The sequence below is a fragment of the Rhinoderma darwinii genome, chromosome 2 (genome assembly GCF_050947455.1).
Source record: "Rhinoderma darwinii isolate aRhiDar2 chromosome 2, aRhiDar2.hap1, whole genome shotgun sequence".
Taxonomy (NCBI): domain Eukaryota; kingdom Metazoa; phylum Chordata; class Amphibia; order Anura; family Rhinodermatidae; genus Rhinoderma; species Rhinoderma darwinii.
The window spans coordinates 232,282,427-232,302,396 of NC_134688.1; the positions used below are offsets into that span (position 1 = coordinate 232,282,427).

Here is a 19,970-nt window from a genome sequence, read left to right on the forward strand (position 1 = left end):
CGCTCTCGACCATGGCATGGGGTTTTTCCATGAGATAAGGTTATGACATATCCACGGGATATGTCATAAATGTCAGATAGATGCGGGTCCCACCTCTGGGACCCGCACCTATGTCTTGAACAGGGCCCCCTAAATCCCGTTCTAGCTTTTTGTGCTTACGCTGACTCCTGGCCACTTCCTGATTACATGGTCGGGAGTTACGGAAACAGCGTAACTCGCTGAGCTATGCTGTTTCCGTAACTCCCTTAATAGTGAATGGCAGTTATAGAAGCAGCTTAGCATGCGAGCTACGCTGTTTCCGTAACTGCCGTTAGAGCAGCATGTCCGCTGTAAAACACAGCTGACTGCAGTGTATCAAGTGGGCTCCGCGTGTGAGCCTGCTCCAAACATTATCCCATGTCGGGAAGGGCTTAAGGAAGCGGAAAGGGGGTCAGGCACAGCCTGGCCCCTTGACTTCTGACTATAACACGCAGGGGCTTTTTAGAAAGATTTATTTGATTCTTAAGGGGCAAATTATTTTTCAAATAAAACAGGTACCCTATTTCTGGTGATAGACATTCTCTTAAGGTGCACACCCTAACCCCAAAGTTATACTTGCCTGTTCCCCGCAGTTCTGGATATTCATGGGGGGGTCTTCATACGGGCGGCTCCTTTACCATGGCTGCATGTTGAGGTCCTGAGCAGCTGGGGTTATGAGCTGGCCAGGAACCTGTACAGGAGTTATTTCCTGTACAAGTTTAGGACTAGATCATAGCAACCACTCCTTTGGACCTGAACAAGCAGCTAAGTTAAAGGAGCTGCCCATGTGAAGATCCCCATTGAACTCCGGAGCACTTTCATCTTTTCATTGGAGGGTCTCTTTAATTGGCTGATAGAATTCTTATTGTGTATTCCTTGTATAATTTACATATTATCCTTTCTTTTATTTTCTATTAATTTTAGCATTAGCATGTAGATCTTTTTTTTACCTTTTTACATCTGCATTTACCCAGTATTTATACTGGCCTTATGATGAGACCAAATATTAGTTACATTTCCCAATGGGATTTCCACCTAAAAATGTAAAAATTATCATATTTTGTTGCACACAAAGTTACAGCAGTAACCAAAGTTTGGTAATTATGTTTCTTTTATTTACAGAGAGATTGGCATTTTTGTTGTGGTGCCAGTTTTGCAAACGTGTGTTTAGGAAGTGCAGCCACATTGGCTGTCACTAATGTTTTGAACTTTTTGGTAAATTGTGACTTTGTTGGTGTTTGAACATGCTGCTGACAAAGTGATAGAAGGTCATCAGTTTCTGAAGCCAATTCAAAGGTGCCAACCAATATATCTACACTTCCTGTTCTCACCTTTGCAAAAATGGTATGGTAAATATTTTACATTTAAGGTGAAAATCCTCTTTAATGATGACGTCATTCATAGAAATTAGATCTTGTGTATGTTTACAGAGACACTGAAGTAGTATTTGCTGACCGTATTAAGTCCTATAGTAAGAACTGCTGGTATGCTAGCAAAACAGAATAGGTCTGTTTTATTTGTAGTAGCTGTGTTGACCCTACTTTCAGAATTTGTTAGTTGATGATTTCAAATTTCAATCTGTAACCTCATTTCTTTGGTTGTTTAATTTAATTTGGCGTCAACTTTTAACTTTAAAAACTAATTATTTTAACACCATTATAAGGGGAAGCCAATCTTTCAGCGTTAGGGTCCCTTTAAACTGGCCAATGTTGGCGGTAATAACAAGCGCAGATCAACGAGACAGCGACTTGATTGGCGCTCATGTACTCCTTTCACTACTATCGCTTGTCCCCATGCTTTTGTATCATCTTAGCAGCACGTCTACCTGTTTACACAATGAGATGTGCTTCTGACAATGATAATATTTATTGCATAAATGACACGATTAGCCGAAGGAACGAGCGTTTGATCGTTTATCAGCTGATTGTTGCCCTGTTTTCACAGTGCAGTAATCGGGAACGAGCATTCCTTTCCTGATAAATTGCCCATGTAAAGGGGCCCTAACAGTGAACACATTGTATAATTAGCATATAGTAAAACAGTGGACAATAAATAATTGTCGCTCTCTTACTATGTGTAGTAATAGCCATGCCTTGGCAAAGATCATGGAGAAGTATAGTGTCTGCCCTTGCTTTTCTTCCATTTTCATTTCATTTCATTTTTAAACTGTTAAAAAAAAATGACCAACCAGAATGGATCTGTCATAGAACCTGTAAAGATGGAAATTAGGCCAGTGTAAACCGAGCCTAAGGCTGGGTTCACACGACCACATTAACGTCCGTAATGGACGGACGTATTTCGGCCGGAAGTCCCGGACCGAACTCAGTGCAGGGAGCCGGGCTCCTAGCATCGTAGTTATGTACGACGCTAGGAGTCCCTGCCTCTCCGTGGAACTACTGTCCTGTACTGAAAACATGATTACAGTACGGGATAGTTGTCCTGCAGCGAGGCAGGGACTCCTAGCATCATACATAACTATGATGCTAGGAGCCCGGCTCCCTGCACTGAGTTCGGTCCGGGACTTCCGGCCGAAATACGTCCGTCCATTACGGACGTTAATGTGGTCGTGTGAACCCAGCCTTATGTTCACCGTTGATCTGTTTTAAAAGTTACTTCTAGACTTAATCTTCATAAAAAAGTTTATTAACGTTACAAAAACATGGCTTGTACTGGTTGTCATTTACAACCTATATTATATTCCAGAGTAGCATCCACAAATAAGCAGACTTCAGAGCTGAAATCCCCCAGAATTCCTGGATGGCCTATTAGCACAAAGCTTGCACTGGTGATGTGAAAAGCATCATCTTTACACCAGGCATTGTACAATAATATTATATAGGAAGAATGAACACCACAACTGTGCTCCTGAAAGTATGTCTATGAATATATATATATTTACACAGAGCCTCTATGGGAAATTAGACCTTTTAATAATGGGAAACAATTTAGAAATAGGCTTTCTTGTCTGAGCTGTTTATTTTAACGTGCATTAGGAAGTATTTTGAAGCATATGTTGTGCTGAGAATAAAGTTATTTAAGCAAAACCACATTGCCATCACCACTTACGCCATCAATCATCCTACTTTCCTAAACCCTGTCTATTTGTCTATTGCTTTTTCATTTTTTGTGTACAAGCGGCCAAATGCATGTCATTCAAAAGTTTTGGAACAAGCTGTGTATACTAATCCATGCTTCCTGCCCGGCAGTTCTATTTATACTTTTTTATTTCGCCTCCTTTTTTTGTACTTCATACTTGTGCCAAGCAAACACAAACACTTTACAGCATTTATCAGAGACTATAAAGACACCAGTAAATTACAAGCAGGGACCTAGCCGGCCAGAAGTCTTCTGACCTTCATAATGCTGAACTGCAGGGTATGTCTTTTTGAAATAGCCGTTATAAATCCTTTTGATGTACATCTTCCTTATGCTCCCTTCACATCATGTTTATTGGACTACATTTGACGTGTATGCCAGCAAAGCTCCCGACGTGTACATTAGACGTAGGTTGTGACGGATGCCTGACAGTGGCATCCGTCACCATGGTTTAGTGGTATACGTCATGAACAGGGTTATTCGAGTTCATAACGTGCATAAAACATATTTTGATGTGCTGTACAGAAATTGTCATCACTCCCTGTCCCCAATGGGGCTCGCAATCTAACTTCCTTAACTCAATCCATATTTTAACATTGTATCAGAAACCCACCCCTACCCCATCCTGATATTACAAAGTAAAATGTATTTAAATTCAATTAAAGGGAAGCTGTCACCAGCATTTCACCTATTAAACCAGCAATACCTGGTGGTAGTGGGTAAAAATAAAATTTTTATGTAACTTATAATTATATTCGAAGTAGGCTTCCGTTTTTTAGTGTTCCCATGCCGTATGCTAATGAGCATAAGAGTCATATCTTTGTTCGAAAAGAGTCATATTTTCATTCCTCAAGCCTTTCCGAGTTTACCCCGCCTCCTTACTTTTGATTGACAGCTCCTCGTCTTCCCCCAGCACACACAAAATCCCGCGCTTGCGCATTCATGTTCTGGTGCATGCGCACAATGGGACACCATAGCAGCGCATGTACAGTAACTAGATATGATGCCTGGACGACGCAGGGAAGGGTATCGGACCATAAATGACGAACGCATTCTCACAATCTCAGACGATTGGAGCAGCAGCATGCATGCTCGACCACCACGCCATTCAATGTCCTACTCTCTGCGGTCGAGCAGTGAGGAGGATCTGGGGGTTTCAGGACCCCTGTTCTCCAGATCAGTGGGGCCTCCAGCGATCACAAAATTATCACCTATCCTGTGGAAAGGTGATCATTTATGATTTTTTTTTTAACCCCTATTTAAATTGACTGCAAGTAAAAACACTTTTACTGTTCCTGACCGCGCATTTATGCAGCTAAACTGCCGTTTACTGTGTGGCCATTAACAATGAAAGCGCTTTTGTCTGCAGTCAATTTGAAAACATCACCCGTTTACATGTCAGCGTGGCTTCCGGAAAACCCCTGGCGTGGTGCATCTTTAGCATGAGGACCTAGTTTAAACACATTTGGTATTCCAGATTTTTCAGCTGCTAAGTTTAGTGTCACATACACCGTTCAGCCATTACATTAACCGGTTAAGGCCTCATGCACACTTCCGACACCGTTTTCACGGCCGTTTTTGACGGATCCATGTGCCCGGTTTAGCGGCCGTGTGCACTCCGTGTTTCTGTTGCCGAGCATGGTACTGTCCAGGGTGCTGAAAGAGTTAATGGGCTGCACTGATCGGCGGTAACTCTTTCAGCACCCTGGACAGTACCATGCTCGGCACTCGGAAAATACCATTTTAATTAAATAAAAAAAATAAGTTCATACTTACTTTCCTCCTGTCCAGCCTCTAGCGATGACGTTTCATCCATGTCACCGCTGCAGCCAATCACAGGCTGTAGTGGCGGTGACGCACGTCAGGATGACGTCAGAAGGCCGGCCTCCAGGGATGACACTTCATCCCACGTGACCGCCTGTGCAGCCAATCACAGGCTGCAGCGGCCTCTGCAGCCAATTACAGGCTGCTGCGTCAGAAAGGAAGGTCGGACTGGAGGAAGAAGAGGGACTCGTCACCAAGACAACGACCGGATACATATGAACTGCTTTTTATTTTATTTTTAATCAGCAGCCTTTTTTCTCTATCAGTGATTGATAGAGACAAGTGGCTGCCGATCAGTGTCATATTTTTGTAATGTATTTCTGCCCGCTCGGCCGTCACACACGGACGGCACACGGATGCCTTCCGTGTGCCTTCAGTTTTTTTGACGGCCCCATTGACTTGCATGGGCCTCACGGTCACGGAATCTCTGACCAAATTAGGACATGCTCTACTTTGGATCGGAACGGAGCAACGGGACCGTCAAAAAAACTGAAGTGTGCATGGCCCCATTGAAATGAATGGGTCCGGGTGCTATCCGTCAGAAAAATGGCTAGCACCCTGAAGAAAAACACTGAAGTGGGCATGAGGCCTTAGGACTAGGCTGTTTTACAGCTAAATGACCAGAGCAAATTTCACAATTTTGCTATACGCTTCTTTAGACGACTATAACTCTGCAGGTAAATAAAGTTCATCTTTGAAGTTTACACTCTTTTTTTAAAGGACAGATATACATCATTTTTATTTTTTTCTCTAAAATAGGCAAAATTGGAAAAAAATGCAAGAATTTAGCAATTGCATCAATTTATGATAGCATTTTTCACACATAGGGTATGTGCACACGTAGTGACCAAAAACGTCTGAAAATACAGAGCTGTTTTCAAGGGAAACCAGACCCTGCTTTTCAGACGTTTTTTGAGAAACTCGCGTTTTTCGCTGCATTTTTCGCGGCGTTTTCGCTGCGTTTTTTACGTCCGTTTTTGGAGCTGTTTTCATTGGAGTCTATGAGAAAACAGCTACAAAAACGTCCAAAGAAGTGTCCTGCACTTCTTTTGACGAGGCTGTATTTTTACGCGTCGTCGTTTGACAGCTGTCAAACGACGACACGTAAATGACAGGTCGTCTGCACAGTACGTCGGCAAACCCATTCAAATGAATGGGCAGATGTTTGCCGACGTATTGTAGCCTTATTTTCAGACGTAAAACGAGGCATAATACGCCTCATTTACGTCTAAAAATAGGTCGTGTGAACCCAGCCATAGTATGGACCACAGACAAAATTAATCTCCTTTCACATTCTTCCACTTCTCCCGTGCATGGGGATACCAAATATGTGTGCCTTATTCACTGTGCGGGCATGTGCCAGGGCTTGGCATAAAAGGAGGCTTTTTGGCCTTTTCGGTCCAGGAATTCTTCATTTGATTTTATAGCAGCATACTGTTTTCTGGGGTGCCTAATGCTGCTGAAACATTAGAAACACCCCATAAATGACTCCATCCACACAAGTAGACCCCACAAGGTTTCTTTCAAGGGGTTTATCATATTTTTAGAAAGGCCAGTTTTCTTCTGAAAGTTTCTTGAATAAGATGGAACAAAATAAAATTTGCATTTTTTTTTTTAGCAAATGCGTCAGTTTATGGTACCATTTTTCACACACAGTATAGACCACGGACAAAATTCATCTCATTCTTATTTACAAACTCTCTTTCTATATAAAAAATAAAAAACTAAATTAAATTAATTCAGAATAAATAAATATATAATAAAAAAACTTTTCTATACCCAAAGAGTGCCTTGAATATTTCCAGACCTTGTTCTTTTCTTTTTTTTGTTGTTGTTACTTTTGTCCTTCTGGGAATGGCACCATGCAATACATATTGCATTTTTTTAGGGAATTCTACTGGATAAAAAAAAAACATTTCGTTTTTCCACACCTGGTGGTGATCTGGTATCTGGGTCATGTGTACCCAAGGCTCACTGTTGCACATGGGGAAATTTTGGGTCCTGGCATTTCTGTGGATGTTACTTTGACATGTACCACCTACCTAAACATTGTTTCAGACCAAGTACACCCATTCATGGCGACAGTATTCCCTAATGACTGTGTCCTCTTCGAGCAGAATAATGAACCCTGACACATTTGCAAAAGAATGGTGTGAAAAACATGACAGAGTTAAAGGTGTTGACTTGGCCTTTAACCATTTAATGACCAGCCTATTTTAGGCCTTAAAGAGGCTCTGTCACCAGATTCTCGAATCCCTATCTCCTATTGCATGTGATCGGCGCTGCAATGTAGATAACAATTTATTTTTTTATTTTTTTTCAAAACGTTTATTTTTGGCCAAGTTATGAGCTATTTTATATATATATATGCAAATGAGCTTTGAAATGGACAATTGGGCGTTTTTTTTTTTTTTTGTTATGTCCAACTGGGCATGTATTGTGTTTTTAACTGGGCGTGTTTACGTGTATGACGCTGACCAATCAGTGACCAGTCAGCGTCATACACTCCTCTCCATTGATTTACACAGCAGCAATGTGCAGCCACATACACAGAGATTAACGTTAATCAAGTGTCCTGATAATGAATACACATGAAATCCAGCCTGGACGTCATGTGTATTCAGAATCCTGACACGTCTGAATCTTTTCTGTGAGATTCCAGCAAGCCACGCGTAATCTCGCGAGATTACGGAGGTAAACGAGATTTCGTTTCCCTTGCTGGAAATCTCAAAGAAAAGAGTCAGAAGTGTCAGGATTCTGAATACACATGACGTCCAGGCTGGATTTCATGTGTATTCATTATCAGGACGCTTGATTAACGTTAAAAATGAAAAAAAAAACTTTACTGTTATCTACATTGCAGTGCCGATCACATGCAATAGGAGATAGGGATTTGATAATCTGGTGACAGAGCCTCTTTAATGACCAAGCTATTTTTTACGTTTTTCCATAGTCTCAATCAAAGAGCTATAACTTTTTTATTTTTGTGTCGACATAGGTGTATAAGGTCTTGTTTTTTGCGGGAGAAGTTGTATTTTTTAACAGCCCCATTTTGGGGTACATATAGTTTATTGATTAACTTTTATTAAAAAAATTTGGGGGGGGAATAGAAAAAAACCAGCAATTTTGCCAGACTTTTTTGCGTCCTAATTTTACGCCGTTTACTGTGTGGTATAAATAACACAATAACTTTATTCAGCGGGTTGTTACGATTGCAATGATACCAAATTGATATAGATTTTGTGTGTTTTACTTATTTTATTTTTCCCCCGATGCAGTTGTATGAGGGCTTTTTTTTTTTTTTTTTGCAAGGCAACTTCTAGTTTTTATTGGTACCATTTTATAGTAGATGCGACTTTTTGATCACTTTTTACCACATATTTTTTTCGTTTTATTTAACAATAAAGCATTTTGTAAGGCGAAAAAGTGGGTTTTTCATTTTTCTTGACTTTTTTTTTTTTGTTTTTGTTTTTTTTAATTAACTTTAACTTTTTTTACTGGTCACACTAGGGGACTTCACTATGCGATCCTCTTTTATAATACACTGCAATACTTCTGTATTAGTTGTGTATTAGTGCCCGCCTGTGTAAAACGGACAGGCATCTGCTAGGCCATGCCTCTGACATGATCTAGCAGGCATACACTACAGGCAGACCTGGGGACCTGTATTAGGCCTCCCGGCTGCCATAGAAGACACCGACACCCGGCGATCTTATCGCCGGGTCCCGGTGGGATGAGAGGGAGCTCCCTCGCTCTCTCCAAAAGCAATCAGATGCGGCACTCGCTATTGAGCGCCGCATCTGAGGGGTTAAACGGGTGAGATCTATACTGATATCGATCTCACCCGTTAGAGCAGGGATGCCCCCAGTTATCTCTGGTAGCTGAGAACAGGGCGAATTAACGGCTCCCTGCTCTATTTATTCTGATGCAGCGCCATGAAAAGGCGTATGCATCAGAATAAAGCCCATTAGTGGCCACCGTGAAAAGGCATATTGGCAGTCACTAATGGGTTAAAATTCCACAATTTCAACCTGATCAAGCATTTGTGGGATGTGCTAGAAAATAAAAAGATCCATGGAGGCCCCACCTTGCAAGCTACAGGACTTAAAGGATCTGTTACTAATGTCTTTCCAGATACCACAAGACACCTTCAGAGGTCTTGTGAAGTCCATGCCTTAACTGTTTTGGCAGCACGAGGAGGCCTACTGTGTAGTGAAAAAGTATTTATTCTATTTTGCAATATTTGTTACAATGCTTCATATACTCAAAATACCTTAATATTAGACAAAGATATCGCAAGCAAAAAAACAAAATGCTGTTTTTAAAGGATTATTTCATTTATTGAAGGAAAAAGGCTGTTCCGCCCCACCTGGCCCTATGTAAATAACTGCCCCTTTAGCTACTAAATCAATTAGTTAACCTAATTCAATTGACAATTGGGTTCCATTTTGCTAGCCACACCTAGGTATGATTACTGCCAGACCTGTTGAATCTAATGTGAAGCATGCTAGAAGGTCTCATAAAGCAGCACATGATTCCAAGTTCTAAAGAAATTCAAGTCTGAAAAGGGTTACAGAGCCATTGCGAAGGCTCTGAAAGTCCAGAGAACAACAGTGAGAGCCATTATCCACAAATGGAGAAAACTTGGAGCAGTGGTGAAATTTCCCAGGAGTGGCTGGCCTACGAAGAGCGATTCGACGATTCATCCAGGAGGTCACAAAAGAACCCAGACGAACATCTAAGATCAGACACTGGGCAAAAATGGTTTCCATGAGAGAATTTCAAGACGCAAGCCACGGATAACCAAAAATATTACAAAGACTCGTCTCGTATTTGTCAAAAAAACATCTAAATGACACCCCCCAAGGCTTTTTGGATAATATTCTGTGGACTGATGAGTCGAAAGTGGAACTTTTTGGAAGACATGGGTCTCGTTACATCTGGTGTAAAGAGAACACCACATTCCACCTTAAGAACATCCTACCAACAGTCAAATATGGTGGTGGTAGTGTGATGGTCTGGGGCTGCTTTGCTTCAGCAGAACCTGGACGACTTGACATAATTGATGGAACCATGAAAAGCTGCATTTTGTGTTTACTTGTGTTGTCTTTATCTTTTGTTAATTTGTTGGATGGTCTGAAACATTTTAATGTTACAAATTAGCAAAAATAGATGTAAGGCTTCGTTCACATCTGCATTGGGGTTCCTTTTATGGGTTCCGTCAGATCCTACCGTCAGAGGAACCCATAAACGGAAACCACAGCTTTCTGTTTGCGTTACCATTGATTTCAATGGTAATGCTTCCTTTGCTAATGGTTTCCGTTTGCCTCCGTTCCGTAAGGTTTCCGTTTTTTGGGCGGAATCAATAGCGTAGTTGACTGCGCTATTGATTCTGCCAAAAAAAGGAAACCTTACGGAATGAAAAACCATTAGCAAAGGAACCATTACCTTTGAAATCAATAGTAATGCAAAAGGAAAGCTATGGTTTCCGTTTGGTTTCCATTCATGTGTTCCCCTGACGGAACCAATGAACGCAATGCCGACGCAGATGTGAACGAAGCCTAATCGGGTGAGGGGCAAATACTTTTTCACAGCACTGCACATATCAGGAAGGTGGTTTTAATGTTATGGCTTAACGGTGTATGTAATCAATAAGGACATTTGTACGCTTTATTGTTACACACACCAGCTCAATATATTTTTTTTTAAATTTACCCAAAAGATTTTAGTCATTTTGAGGGTTAATAAAATGAGTGTACAGTACTTGTTGCCTTAACATGATGAAAGAATAAACTTCTAAAATAAAAAAAACAAAGTAATTCCTTCAGAGAATTTTTGTAAATCTAAAACACTCAAGTCTTTAGTGATATTTTACCACTTTGTGGTTCCATTGTAGTTTTGCCGTTTACTTCTTTGCACACCTCCCAGAATTACAAATCTTAATTAACCGTTTTTACGGGAAGCCTACACAAACTCTGTGGTGGTCTTTTTATGGTTGGAACCACCTAACTAAGTGGAACGGTCATTTGGTTTCCTCCTTTTGTCTTTGAACAGAGCTAAGCTGCCCTGAAGCTTTCATTATGGTCTGTAGATTACAATAATGAGGATTTATGTTCTGGGAGAACTGACCTATACCACGTATACTGCTTGCTGGTGTCACAGGGTAAAAGAATGAACCCTTCTATTCTTGCTCCATTCTTTTTATTCCTGCTGTCCCACTTCACAGTAAGTGGTAAGTCATTTCGCTGCTAGACAAATGAAACAATGGTAAATCTGTGTCATCTTTTGCTATTTAGTTTCCCTGAAATCAGAACTTTCCGGCAAATGTTTGAGATTTCAATGTTGTGTTTTTTTTTGTTTGTTTTTTGTCTTTTGCTTGCAATTATGGCTTTGTAAATTTGGATTTTAGAAGTTGTACGGATTACTTTTTTGGGTAGGTTATTAACCTACTCCCTTCTTTCAACCATTGCCTGTACAAGAGTATTCTTTCTTCTGTGCATCTTTTCTGGTTTATCAGTAATGGGCATATAAAGACTGCAAACTATTACTATCATTGTATAATGATTAAAGTGAAGATTTACGTCATTTTCCCTAATATATTCCTATTCGCTGAATCTTCCCATCAGGAGTAATTTGGTAAATTGGACAGGGGGGTTGAGGACGTGTGGAGGATTGTATTCCCGATGTGTGCTCTCCACGTCACCATCAACAAAATGCAGACACCATTATGGCACTGTATTGTTAATAGAGAGGACAGGAGACTGTTGTGCCATTGTAAGCAAAGCAAGAGTGTTCTTCATAGGTTGTCCTTGCTGTCTGGTGTTGCAACGCTGTTTTAGCTCAACCCTATTCCCCGGAAAGGGTCTTCACTACAATACTAGCCACAGAGCCAGGACAAAACTGGCACTGCGCTTGTTAAAAACAGACTGGCGCCAATCACATATTAATGGCGACTCTTAGGCTGGGTTCACAATGTGTGTTTTTGTTTTTTGTTTTTTTGCTTAAGATGGTGAACTCTCATTGAGAGACTTAGGAGTTTTCTACCAAAACATTAGAACACATGTTAAAAACTCATCAGAAATGCACAATGTGAACCCAGCGTTCGTGGAAAGCCATCAACTACTATTACTTTGGATCCCCTTGAAAATAGATGTTTTCCATTTACCAAATGGAACTTGTTAAATACACTGTATTCAATGATGTAATCTAATAATCTATTCCTTCTTTAAGGAGTACACTTTTTGCAACTAGCTTGTATGACGTTTCTAAATCTAGTTGTCCAACACAGTGTACATAGGGAAATGCAGTTTTAACCACTTCAGGACTGCCCAGTGTAAATTTACATCCACATTTGTTAGGTTTTGTGCGGCACCAAAGTATATTCAGTAGATTTGAATAGAAGAAAACAGTTGCATGGAGTGCTGTTACATTACATCTCTGACACACCATGACCGATCCCGATGGATCCCATTGTCAATGGGTTCTGTTGGGCACTGGAGGTATCCATCATATGACCGGTTTGGCAATGCATTGTGGTTGCGGTTCTAAACGGAAACCATAACGCAAATATGAACATAGCCTAACAGCCTCTTGTCTTGTTCACATCATCCAAACCTGATTGGTTCAGGTCCCAATGACGTGATCACCATGATAACCAATTATGACACTCGCATACCAGGGTATTCTGCTTCATAAATCCCTCCTCTCTATCTCCTGCCTTGTCCTACTAGAGTGCGATCGGAGGAGAGAGAGAAGCAGTTATAGCAGAATCACACATTAAATGATGTACACATATTTAGCATCATCTACACTGGAGTAGTAGAAGATTCATTTTTGTAGTAAATATTATTGACTGAACCAACTACCTTAGAACAGAATATGAAAAAAGTAGGTTTTTTGTTTTGCTGCTCCAATTTAAAAAAAAAAAATAGAACCGTCTGTGTCCCACAAAAAAGGAAAATAAATATTTGAGTAGACGAAGATATAAATAAGTCACTTTTAGGCCCTGTTCGCACACTGTTTTTTTACAGGGCGGAAAAAATCTGCCTCCGAACTCCTTAAGGTATTTTGCGGCAGATTTTGACCTGCCTGCGCTGTTTTGCTGAGTTTTTCGCTCGCGGCCATTTAAGGTAATGCAAGGACTGCGTAAAAAAACAATCGGAAACTGTCTCCGCAGTATTTTACCTGCCTCCCATTGATTTCATGCGGAACAGCGGCAAGAAAGGACATGCCGCTTTTTTTTCCCTGCGAGCTGCTAAAAGCTGCCTGGGAAAAAACACCTGCCTCCCATTAAAATCAATGGGGGCGATTTTAGATTTTTTTTTTGCCGTTGATTCCGATGCGTTTTTTGCGTCGAAAATCAGCACCAAAAAATCTCTGTGTGAGCAGGGCCTTAGAATGCAGCATTCTAAAAGGCCCGATATACCCTGGTCATGAAAGGGTTAATGTCGTAAGACTACGTTCACCCGGTCATGTTTAATAGTTTATTGCAAGCTTTTATTAAAGGGTTTTTCCCATCACAGAAAGTGAGAGCATATCTCTAGGACATACCATCACCCTCTCCATGAGCGTCCGACTGCCAGAATCCCCATTGATCATGAGAATGAAGGGGACGCAGCGCTGTTTTAGTGCTACGGTCCCTTCACAGGTTTTTCCTTCACGGCGGTGCTCCCGACCACCCACTGTGCAGGGAACTCGAACACAGCTCCAGTTAAGTAAATTTTGCTGTGCTGCACAACCTTTACAACCGGTGGACCAGGAGAGCCGCTGTGCTGGGAAAAATTTTGACCGGCGCTGCGGCCTCCTCATTCTTAGGATGGCGAACTATCACCGATGCTAGCTATATGCCTTCATTTTCTCCATGGGAAAACCCCTTTTAATATTTTAGTTCCGCTTGTATGTACACATCTTAACATATGTTTCATTTATTTACAGCTTCTTCTTGATACTCACTCTCTGAAAACCGTCCTCCTCGACTTACCATCCATCGGTTCTCAAGTCGTACGGAAAGCACCAGCAAGTTACACAAAAATTGTGGTGAAAGGCATGACTCGGGCTGAGATGATCCTGAAGGTGAGCTCAATATTTATGTGCTTGGTAATTTGATCAGGCTTTGTATGTACAATTAAATATTACACAACAAGTCATGTCACCCTTGTGATTGTCTAAATGTGGCAGAAACTTTCTTCAAACTGATATACACGGGCAGATTCCGGCTCATAACAAGTGATTCGATGCTCGTTTTAAAGAGCCTTTTCTTGTTTAGACACAAACTATATAGGGAACGAACAGTCAATAATACAATCTGCTTACATATTGTCGGCCACACATCCCCTGTCTACGGAGGGAGATGTGCTGCTGACAGCGATGATTTTATAAGCTGCTTAAAGATGCGATCATCTGACAAACGTGGGTTTTCTCATTTGTCAGCTGATCACTGCCCTATTTACATAGGCCAATAATTGGGTATTAACGCCCGTTCACCCGATTATTGGCCCACGAAAATGGACCTTTACAACCTTATTAAACTGGACTTTAAAACGTCCAAACAAGTTTACTTAATTCTGACTGAGCTGGATGAATGAAAACCTACAAAGTTGTTATGCAGACAAATGGAGATCAGTTATTTTCGATACATTCACATACTTTGGCCACTTTTATAGGTGACCAATTTAATCTTCCTTCTTGCTTTTTGAAGAATCGCAGGAAGATAGTGTTATACTTCTTTTCCTTATTTTGGGATTAAAGTGATCATATGAAAATGCTTTAAAAGAACCGATACTTAGGCTATGTTCACATATTTTCAGGCATATTTTGGAGCGTAAAATGCTTGTGTTTTATGAGTGTATTATGCTATGAAATACACTGATTAGAAAGGGAAATATTCTATGTAGTTCATACAAGGTGTATTTTTTCCATGCGAAATTAAAAAACTGCCTAGCATAAATACATTTTGTAAAAGAAGTGACATGTCACTTCTTGAAGCGTTTTACAATCTGATTGTTCCAATTTTTCCAATGACACTTCAAAAAACGCTTTGAAAATAAACCTCAAAATATGCTTCAAAAACGCTTTAAAAATCCGCTCTAAAAACACCTGGATTTCAGAGGGTGTTTTTCTCTATTAGCCTGGAATTTTTTGGCCTGTACATATGCTGTGTGAACATGGCCCTCAGCTTGCTAGTTATTTTGGCCCTCCTCATCATAGCCTTACTGGTTATACGGTCCTGCTGCTCTAAGACCTTAGTTTCATGTCTTGCACTGATGAAAGCTAACAAGCCTGAAATATCTGTATGCAAGTTGGAATAATTAATAAATGGCTCTATGTTTTTAGATGCCCAGTTAGTCAGGGGTAAAAAGTAATAATTTGCATAGATCTACCGACTAACAAAAAATGTAAGTAAATCCCTTGTTTTGTGATTAGTCCTGGAAATTATTACATTTAAATAGATTTTGTTTGATTTTTAGACTAAATCATATTGAAAAGCTGAGAACATTGCTCATCTACTTATGAAATTAGTAAAGGTGAAATTGGCTAACCGTTATTTCTCCTGACACCATAAACATGCAAGCTTGGCTGAGCGTGCATGCCTATTTCAAAAAGGGAGAGGGGAATAAACAAATCCCTGACATGTGAACAAAGGATCGGAGTGGTTGAAATCTAAGATGCCCAATCCCTCTTACTCCAACATCTGCCATAGAGATGCGCCCATACACATAAGACCATTGAAGTTTACGCATCTGGTGTATGGCCAGTTTAAACCTGAGATAACCGAATCCTTTCAAGTGACTATTCACCTAACTGAACACCTAATGCCAGTTTTTGTAGTTTGGTACACAATAGAGGTACTGGGGTAATTTCATTATACTGATACTAGAGATGAATAATGCTGCAGCGGAGTAGACTGAGCAATAGAATTCTTGCCTGAATGGAATATTAAAATAATTAAAAATGTTGCTTTCCTATAAATCTTATGTCTCAAACAATTCATCTTCTAAATGTATGTATGCAAACCGTTGTGAAGAATGTATCTGCTAAAGAAGTCATGAATCAAAGCTTTGAGGTTGGGTAGATCATAGGGTGGAAGCAAGGACATTGTTCTAGGAAGAGATGGGATGCAGTGTGGATTTTGGACAAATCTCCTAAATTTTGAGCTTTTTCCCTTCTCTGGGATTACCCTTGAACATTATATATCTTATCCAGTAATTGGTAAGTTTAGAAAAGTAAATATACACTGGGACAGGTTTACGACTGTCTGAAGCCCGTCCGCAGGAGGACACCACTTTGCTCCTACTGCAATATAGATGTCAGTTTCAGAGCTTAAGTTACAATTAAGAAGAAAAGACCATCTGGAAGTGATTTTACAAATAATTTTTTTCCATGTTAACCAGAACAAGTGTTGGATGTTTATAGAAAGTACTATCCATTTTCAAAGGACAGTTTGTGCTGCTTAACAAACAATTCCATCTCATTGGTAACTGCTGGTGCATATTTCAGATTCCAGCTCTATTCCGTTTAGTGATTCACCACAATTGCTCATTAAAGAAGTAATATCGGTCTATGAATGGTTTGATTTTGACTGCAAATGTAGGGAATTCTTAGCTTTTTATCTTATTAAATTAAAAGTTGCGATATGAAAGATCACCTGGAGGAAAAAACAGGCCAGCAAAAATAATAGATGAGGTTTTATTTGTTCTGTGAGGCCATGTTCACACTTGGAAAATGAATTTCAGATTTTAAAGAGTTCGGAATTGAAAGTACAGTACAATGAATGTGATGCACTTTTTAAATTCGGCTGCTACAATCAACAGCTCTGCCAGTGCACAGTCAATGTGGTCATGTGACTGCAGTACATGACATCACATTAAACCGATATTACACCTGTGTACGATATGTGGATAGAGGAGTAACAACTTTATGGATTCTTAAATGACAGCCGCTAGTCTCTTCATCAAGCATCTGTAACAGCGAAGTAGGGCTGGGCGACTAATCTAATTCAATTAATTCGCCTTTTCAATGCACCATAATTCCTTTTTTTTTCTATTGTAAAATTCAATTAAGCCCCATCACCACCAATCCTTAGAGGTGTTGATTTCATGCGTTCATGTATCTCTTCGCTCACATGACCGCTTTCATGCTACTTTCAGAACCCACAAAGAGCAGGGGTGGAAGAGATACTGTGAACGGCTGGTCTGGTGTCTGTCTTGAAGCGGGTGGTGTCTGCTCTGGGGTCTCTAATCCATTTTGTCGACGGCTGGTCTGGGGTCTGTATTAAGTGGTGTTCTCAGGTTGGTATTGAGTGGGGATCTGTCTTGATCGGGGGTCTGTGTTTTCAGGGGGTCTGCTCTGGGGTCTGTGTTGGAGGTGGGGTCTACTTTGGGGCCTCTGCTTCATTTTGTGAACGGCTGGTCTGGGGTCTGTATTGAGTGGGGGTCTGTGTTCATAGGGGGGTGTCAGCAGTGGGGTGTGTATTGGAAGGAGAGTATGCTCTAGGGTTTGGTCTGTTGGAGGCGGGTATGAGTTGAGGGGGGATCTTCTCTGGGGTCTTTCTAGTACATTTTCTGAACAGCTGGCCTGGAGTCCGTCTTAGGGAGTGTCTGCTCTGAAGTTTGTATTGGAAGGACACTGCTCTAGGGTATGGTCTGGGGTCTTTGTTGAAAGGACAGTATTCTCTAGGGTTTAGTCTGTGTGGAGGCGGGTCTGTGTTGCGGGGGAGATCTGCTCTGGGGTCATTTTAGTCCATTTTGTGAGCAGCTGGTCTGGGGTCTGTATTAAGTAGTGGTCTGTCTTGATAGGGGGTGGGTGTCTCTTATTGGATCTCTGAGGTGGGGTCTGTTGAGGGGGGTCTGCTCTGGGGTTTGTCTGGTCCATTTTGTAAATGGCTGGTCTGGGATTGGTATTAAGGGGTGTGTTTGCGCTGCTGTAAATATGTGTGCAAAATTCTGTAAATGTATAGTGTGCACATAGGTATGATATTTCACACTATGTTATGAGTGTGCACATCTAAGTCGCGAATGTTCTTGTTTCTAGGTAGTGATTTGTATCAGTGGCGTAACTACCGCTATAGCAGCCGTAGCGTCTGCTACGGGGCCCGCGGCATGAGGGGGTCCGTGTCGCCCGCCGGCACGGGCCCCCACCATGGCCGGAGGCTCCACTAGCAGCCGCTATGGCTGCTACAGCGGGACGCCACTGAACACTACGGCAGAGCAGGGATGTATCTCCACGCTCTGCCATTAAACAAAAGACATGTATCCCCTATCCACAGGACAGGGGATACATGTGTGATCGCTGCCATTGATAGAGAGAACGGGGGACTGAAAGTCCCCTGACGTTCTACATGACAGACCTCGGACTTCCGGGGTCTGTGTCGGTAGCTCCGTAGAAATGAATGGAGCACCGGTCGCGCTTGTGCGCATGCGTGACCAGCGCTCTTTTCATTTTTATTGAGCTGCGCAGACGCCGGAAGTCAGAGGTTAGTCATGGAGAACTTGGGGGACTTTCGGTCCCCCATTCTTCTTATCGCTGCCAGTGATCACACATGTATCCCCTATCCTGTGGATAGGGGATACATGTCTTTTGTCTTTTCAGACTGTAGGTCGCATTTTTTTGGGGGGTTGGGAACGCTGTATGGCGTTCCCTACAGGGGGGGCTCTATGGCGTTCCCTACAGGGGGGGGCTGTATAGCGTTCCCTACAGGGGGGGCTGTATGGCGTTCCCTACCATGGGGGCTGTATGGCGTTCCCTACCAGGGGGGGGCTGTATGGCGTTCCCTACCAGGGGGGGGCTGTATGGCGTTCCCTACAGGGGGGGGGCTGTATGGCGTTCCCTACAGGGGGGGGGCTGTATGGCGTTCCCTACAGGGGGGGCTGTATGGCGTTCCCTACAGGGGGGGCTGTATGGCGTTCCCTACAGGGGGGGGATGTATGGCGTTCCCTACAGGGGGGGGGCTGTATGGCGTTCCCTACAGGGGGGGCTGTATGGCGTTCCCTACAGGGGGGGCTGTATGGCGTTCCCTTCAGGGGGGGCTGTATGGCGTTCCCTTCAGAGGGGGGTTGTATGGCGTTCCCTACAGACCCCCCCCCTGTAGGGAACGCCATACAGACCCCCCCTGTAGGGAACGCCATACAGACCCCCCCTGTAGGGAACGCCATACAGACCCCCTGTAGAGAACGCCCTACAGACCCCCTGTAGACGCCATACAGCCCCCCCTGTAGGGAACGCCATACAGCCTCCCTGTAGATAGCGCCATACAGTCCACCTGTGGATAGCGCCATACAGCCCCCCTGTAGATAACGCCATACAGCCCCCTCTGTAGATAACGCCATACAGCCCCCTCTGTAGATAACGCCATACAGCCCCCTCTGTAGATAACGCCATACAGCCCCTCTGTAGATAGCGCCATACAGCCCCCTCTGTAAATAATGCCATACAGCCCCCCTGTAGATAGCGCCATACAGTCCCCCTGTGGATAGCGCCATACAGCCCCCTCTGTAGATAGCGCCATACAGCCCCCTCTGTAGATAGCGCCATACAGCCCCCTCTGTAGATAGCGCCATACAGCCCCCTCTGTAGATAGCGCCATACAGCCCCCTCTGTAGATAGCGCCATACAGCCCCCTCTTTAGATAGCGCCATACAGCCCCCTCTTTAGATAGCGCCATACAGCCCCCTCTGTAGATAGCGCCATACAGCCCCCTCTGTAGATAGCGCCATACAGCCCCCTCTGTAGATGGCACCATACAGCCCCCCCTGTAGATAACGCCATACAGCCCCCTTTGTAGATATCTACAGAGGGGGCTGTATGGCGTTATCTACAGGGGGGCTGTGAAAAAGGCACTATCTACAAGGGGGGGGGGGTTGTGTGACACCCAGGGGAGGTGGGGCCCCAGTCAAAAGTTTGCTATGGGGCCCAGTCTTTCCTAGTTACGCCCCTGATTTGTATTCTTCAAGTTGTAAGCGTGCATGCCTGCATGTAGTAAATGAGCAAATGTATGCTTGCTTTACTGTATGTGGTGCATGTGTGTATGTTCATCT

The 19,970-nt window shown here is 42.4% G+C and overlaps 1 protein-coding gene across 1 annotated transcript in view; it reads left to right on the forward strand.

The window, feature by feature from the left end:
- The window catches only part of VPS53 (VPS53 subunit of GARP complex), a 180,233-nt gene that overhangs the window by 146,701 nt on the left and 13,562 nt on the right, over window positions 1-19,970 (forward strand). Inside the window, exon 20 of the mRNA XM_075852929.1 lies at window positions 13,873-14,010. Coding sequence (XP_075709044.1) covers window positions 13,873-14,010 — 138 coding nt within the window. The remainder of the gene's footprint in view (window positions 1-13,872; window positions 14,011-19,970) is intronic.